This window comes from Marmota marmota, unplaced genomic scaffold (genome assembly GCF_001458135.2).
Source record: "Marmota marmota marmota unplaced genomic scaffold, marMar, whole genome shotgun sequence".
Taxonomy (NCBI): Eukaryota; Metazoa; Chordata; class Mammalia; order Rodentia; family Sciuridae; genus Marmota; species Marmota marmota.
Window position 1 is genome coordinate 4,104,236 of NW_026000168.1, and position 5,794 is coordinate 4,110,029.

Sequence of the window (5,794 nt, forward strand, 5' to 3'; positions counted from 1 at the left end):
TGTAGATATTATCTGTTCACTGCTCTGGTGCCCTGGGGTTTTGTGAAAGTTTTGTAAATGGATTCCAGCCTTGCAGTTTTACTTGCCCTTTCTAGTCTGAATCTATGCTGTTAACAGTGGCCTTGCAACAATGTAAATATTATGTTATTCCCATGATTAAACTTTTTCTGCACCCGCTTCCTTTACATAGGTTATATAGTTCAAGATCCTTGTGAAATTTAAGGGGTAGAGTTATGTGGTATGTCTCTACTAAAGTTGCTCTTCTCCCCCTTGCTCCCTATGTTTTTCTGCTCACCTAAACACAATTCTGTTCCTCATCATAATGACTTCGTATATATTGTTTTCCTCTTTCTGGAACCAAAGACCTTTGTATTTATCATCATCTTTTCTCTCTCTCTCTCTCCTGGGTATTGAGCCCAGGGCGCTCAACCACTGAGTCATATCTCTAACCCCTTTTAAAATTTTTTATTTTGAGATAGGGTCTTGCTGAGTTGCTATGGTTGGCTTTGAACCTTTGATCCTCCTGCCTCAGCCTCTCGAGCTGCTGAGATCACAAGTTTGCATCACCACACCTGGCTTTTGTGCTCATCTTTTAAGGTATATGCTAAAGACCATCTGTTTTAGAAGACTTTCCTTTATTCTGAGTTAGGTGTGACTTAATGCATCAAAGAAGTTAGTAATTACTTCTGTTATACACATATTTTGCTGTGGTGTTATTTTTGTTTAGATTGTGAGCTCCATGAAGGCATCTAGACTTCTTCATATGTTTTCACATCACTGACAGCTTGCAGATGCATATTTTGCATTGACCTTTGTTTGGCTTATGCTTTTAAGATGTCATATATTGGGCTGGGGATATAGCTCAGTTGGTTGAGTGCTTGTGATTCTGGTCTGGAGCAGAATATAATAGTTGCTGTAAGGAAGTTGTAAACTGTTTTGGGAGCAATAAATTGAGAAGTAGATTTCTGCCAAGGAAATGTACAAAGCCCTGAGTTCAAACCCCAGGACCACCAAAAAAAAAGAAAGAAAGAAAGAAAGAAAAAAGATGTCATGTAGTAAGAAGGCAGATTCTGATTCCAAAATGCCTTGATGTTGATTGAATTCCTGGTTCTGCCACTCACAAGTTGTGCAGTTATGGGCCGGTTATTTAAGACAGAGTTTCCAAGATGGGGTTAATGCTACCAGCTAACTCATAGATGGGTGAGAATTGAATTAATATGTTTAAAGTGCTTAGAAAATTGCCACACATTTGTGATAAGTGTTTGCTATTATATTATGCATTGCAACTAAAGAACAAGTGTATACCCCAGGTTATTAATTAAAATAGTTTTACTTATAATACTTTCCAACTCTGCTTGGAAAGTGTCATTTTTTTCTATGTGATTTTCCCCCCTTGTTATATGTGGGTTGTGAACATTATTCACACAAAGTAGGCTTTTGTATAATCATTTACCCATAATTAATTGAGCACTAAGTAATTATTGGGCACTTATTTTTTGCCAGACTTTTTTCGTGGAACTTGTTATACATATATTGGTGAATAAATGTGCAGGCAATAGAAAATATAATAAATACATTACCTATTAGTAGGTTGTTCAGATGGTGTAAAAACAAGAAAACGGGTAAGGAGAATGAGAGTCGAGCATAGAGAGGTAGTTGCAGTTTTAAACAAGGTGGTTAGGGCAAGCCTTATTGAGAAGGTTCCATTTGAATGAACAAGATTCAGGAAATACGGGAATTGGCCATGTGTATATAAAAAGAACATACTAAGATAGAGGAATCTTCCAGCACAAGTAAGAGTGTGCTCAGCCTTTTCACAGCCTAAGAAGAGGGCCACTGTGGCTGGAGTAGACCGACAGAGGAGGCGATAAAGGGTGACAGATTGTGTAGAGAACACTGTGGACCATTGTAAGGACTTTGACCTTTGCTCTGAGTGAAATCCAGAGCTATTGCGAATTTTTGAGCAACAACCTTACCAAAATGAAGTTTTGAAATAATTGTTCTGTGATGGTACTGAAAATGTTTTAGGTAAAGTAAGCCAGACATGGGTCATTTTATTTTTTCTTCTGATTTTCTTTTTTTCATATTGGGTATTAGACCCAGGGCCTTGTGCATGCTAAGCATTTGCTCTACCACTAAACTGCACCCAGTGCTATGCAGGTGTTATTTGAATTCAGATTAAGGGATGAGAGATGTTTGCATTAAGTGGTAGCAGGAGGTAGTAAGAATTAGTCACATTCTTCATATATTTTGAAGGCACACCTGATAGGATTTCCTGACAGGGTGTGGTATGTGAGAGAAAGAAAGGAGTAGTGACTCAGGAGTTTGCCTAAGCAACCAGAAGAGTGGCATTTCATCACACCTGAGAGTGGCATACCTGTGAGAGGAGCAATTTGTGGGAACAGTCAGGAGTTGTTTTGGACACGTTGAGTATTAGTTGGCCAAGTGGAGACATGGAGTGGGTGGTTGAAGATATGAGTCTGGGGATATGGATAGTATTAAAAACCTCCATACTCACTGAGATCACCAAATATAGATAGATAGAGCTTTTAAATGCTGCAGCATTAAACATTTGGGGAAAACAGAAAAGCAAGCAGAAAAGATTCAGGAGATTAAAGAAAACCCAGGAGAGTAATGAGCAGCAATCCTTCAACTGTATATAATTAACTAGAGCCACTTGCTATACAAGAACTGACCATCAATTGTAGAGCAATATAGAGGTCATTGGTGACCTGGATCGAGCAGATTAGGGTTAGCAATGGGGCTGAAAGCTTGGTTGGAGTGGATTTGAGAGGTACTGGGAGGGGGAGCTCTTTACAGACATTTTATTTCAGAGGAAATTTTATTTTTATGAAAACTAGGAGGGAAGAAGGAGTAAAGAAATTTTAAGGTGGGAAAAATAGCAATATTATACGATGGGAATGATCTGTAGAAAGTTGATGTAGATGTTTACAGGAGAAGGTGGAGGACAGCTTAAGTGACAGCTCTTGAGCAGGGGAACAAATGGAGAACCTGGTGTGTAGATAGATGGAAGCCTTGGGTAGGTTCTTGTGTGATAACAGGTGAATCCAGATGTGTGCATGTGCGTGCTGCAGTTTTTTCCCCTGAATTCTTTTGATTTGTTGAATCCACAGGTGTGAAGCCTTTGGATATTTTCTCGTCATTATTATTTTTTTTTCTGTTAACCACCTACAGTTTAATCACTATCTTTTCCAAAGAACAATCTATTCTTCTCTACTTTCTGATTTAGAACATACTGTTAAAACCCTCTCACTTCATTGCTCTGCCATGGAATACTATTCAGCCAGAAAAAGAAGGAACTAGCTTAGGTAATGATGAATAAATTCAAGGTATATTGTTAAATACAGAACCATAAGCATCAGATACTATCTTGTCATTATTTTCTAAAGAGTGCAGTGTAACAGTGATTTACATATCCTTTGCATTGTATCAGTTAGTATAAGTAATCTAGAGGTGATTGAAACCATACAGGAGATGTTTGTAGATTACATGCAAATATAAGAGCCATGAGCATTGGAGGGTTTTGGGGGGGGGTGGGGAGTAGTACAGGGATTGAACTTGGGGGGCACTTGACCACTGAGCCACATCCCCAGACCTGTTTTGTATTTTATTTAGAGACAGGGTCTCACTGAGTTCCCGAGGCTGGCTTTGATCTTGTGATCCTCATAACAGGTGTGTGCCATTGTGCCTGGCCTTACATTGAAGGATTTTGATATCATGGGGGGAGAACCTAGTCCCCTTTAAGTTCAGGGAATAAAATATTATGTGATACAATATGATAATGTAGGAGGAAACTTCTCTTGTTTGGGTCTCTCCTAGTAAATGTTTTTTTGAGCTCATTTGTGTTTTCAAATTATTATTTTAAAACAATGTCAGAATTTTGTGCAGGCAATTCTCTTTTATTTTTGCTTTTTTGCCAATCTTATTTAATCCAGTGATCAGATTAAATTTTTGAAATTTGCTCGCCTCAGCCATAATTTTAGTCTGAATTCTCTGATGTTGTATGTCTCCTAATTCATATCTCTTCCTTTTAGAGATTATTTTATAAGTCTTGTCACCTTTCATGAGTGATCAGCTCCTGCAGATTTCTCTTTTTTCACTCAATCTCCTATTCCCCTTCCTTGTTTACAGATGGTGCAGTATTCACTATACTTTGGAGTATTAACTGGTAGTAGGACTTTTCCTGGTCTCCTGCTTGCTCTCACTTTAGCCTCCCTTCAGTTCTGTGTGGAATGCAGTTGGGCTGATTGCAGAGATTTACTTACTTGTCTTGGCTGTTTAATTTTGAGGTGGTGGTGGGGCTTGAACCCAGGTGCTTCTTCAGGTTAGGTAGGTGCTATGCCACTGCACTACATTCCCAGCCCAGAAAATAATCTTAATAGATTGAAATAGTCTAGAGTCAGTAAATTAATGTTATGGCCACTGGCCACCACAGTGTAGAATCAGCTGGGGGAAGAAAAGATAGATCCGTCTGTCCTGGAGCCTTTGAAAAATATCTTAATCTTTTAATTGTTAGGGAAACATTTTAATATAGACTTATGAGTTCCTGTGGAGAAGAAAAGAAGAGCTCAGCAGGAAGATATATTTATTAGTTAGGAGTTTTGCTTTCCTAGAAGAGAAAAAACAAAAAAGGAGAAAATTGAGGGAAAAAGAAAAAAAGGAGGCAAAGGGAGGGATTTCTTGAAAAGTTAATGAGTTTCAGTAAATTCTTGAGGTATTTCAGCAAAGTAGATTTAAGTTGTGAATATGTGTTTTATTTAGGAAAAATATTTTATATAGAGAAATTGATTTGAAGTTGAAAATCTCATAAGTATCTGTTTAGAATAATTTCATTTTCATATTGAAAACAGATTTGTTTTCTCTTTTCCTCTACTGAGTACATTATTAAGAAAATCATTTTTATTAGCAAATTTTTAGTTGATTGCCTCGTGACCTGTTTTCCTAAATTCTATATACTTTTTAGGGAAGCATTTTCTGTTTTTGTTTTCATCAAATAGTTGTACTCCAACAAAAAAAAAATGGGTCCTCGAGTTCTAGAGGCTCTTTTAAAAATTGGCATATAGCATAGTATCACATTAATTGTGTCTTTCGATCTAACTTTAATACTTGTGAAAGTTTAAATACAATGTGTACATAATTTGTCAGTTTATGGGACTTAATTCCTGTCTCATGACTTAGTATCATAGTCTTTGAAGCCCCTCATAATTTTCCTTCTTATCTGGCTATCCTATTAATGTGTGTTTTCTTGGATACCATGATTATTAAACCAAATGAATAGGGGAGGAAAGGAATCCTTGTGTATAAGGTAATCTGAATTCATAAAATTATAAATTTTGTGATTATAAATTTTATAATTATAAATTAGTGGGTAGTTATTAACCTATTTTGTCCCTTGGTCCCAGGTGTGAAGCACTTATAAAAACAAATATTGTATGTAATTTGTTAGTATAATAATTATGATATAATAATATAAATAAAATGTGTAAAGTCTAGATTATGGTCTCCAGCCTGTTTTTATGTACACTGGTGTTGATTTCATTGAAATATTCACATAATTTGACAACTTGGGATTTCATGTGTTAAACTGTAAAGAAAAGCTGGGCCTTGTTCGCACACACTTGTAATACCAGTACCTTGGAAGGCTGAGGCAAGGATCTTGCAATTTAGTGAGGCCCAGTCTCAATAAAATGGGCTAGGTGTTTAAGTACCCTTGAGTCCAATCCCTGTTCTCCACCTGCCCCCCCCCCCCCAAAAAAAAAAAAATCCTTCAAAG

The 5,794-nt window shown here is 37.0% G+C and overlaps 1 protein-coding gene across 1 annotated transcript in view; it reads left to right on the forward strand.

Moving 5' to 3' along the window:
• Window positions 1-481: 481 nt before the first annotated feature.
• Window positions 482-5,794, forward strand: part of Ppp4r2 (protein phosphatase 4 regulatory subunit 2) — a 23,287-nt gene continuing 17,974 nt past the window's right edge. The window contains exon 1 of the mRNA XM_048787012.1: window positions 482-597. Within this exon, the coding sequence (XP_048642969.1) occupies window positions 497-597 (101 nt within the window). The 5' untranslated portion in view covers window positions 482-496. The remainder of the gene's footprint in view (window positions 598-5,794) is intronic.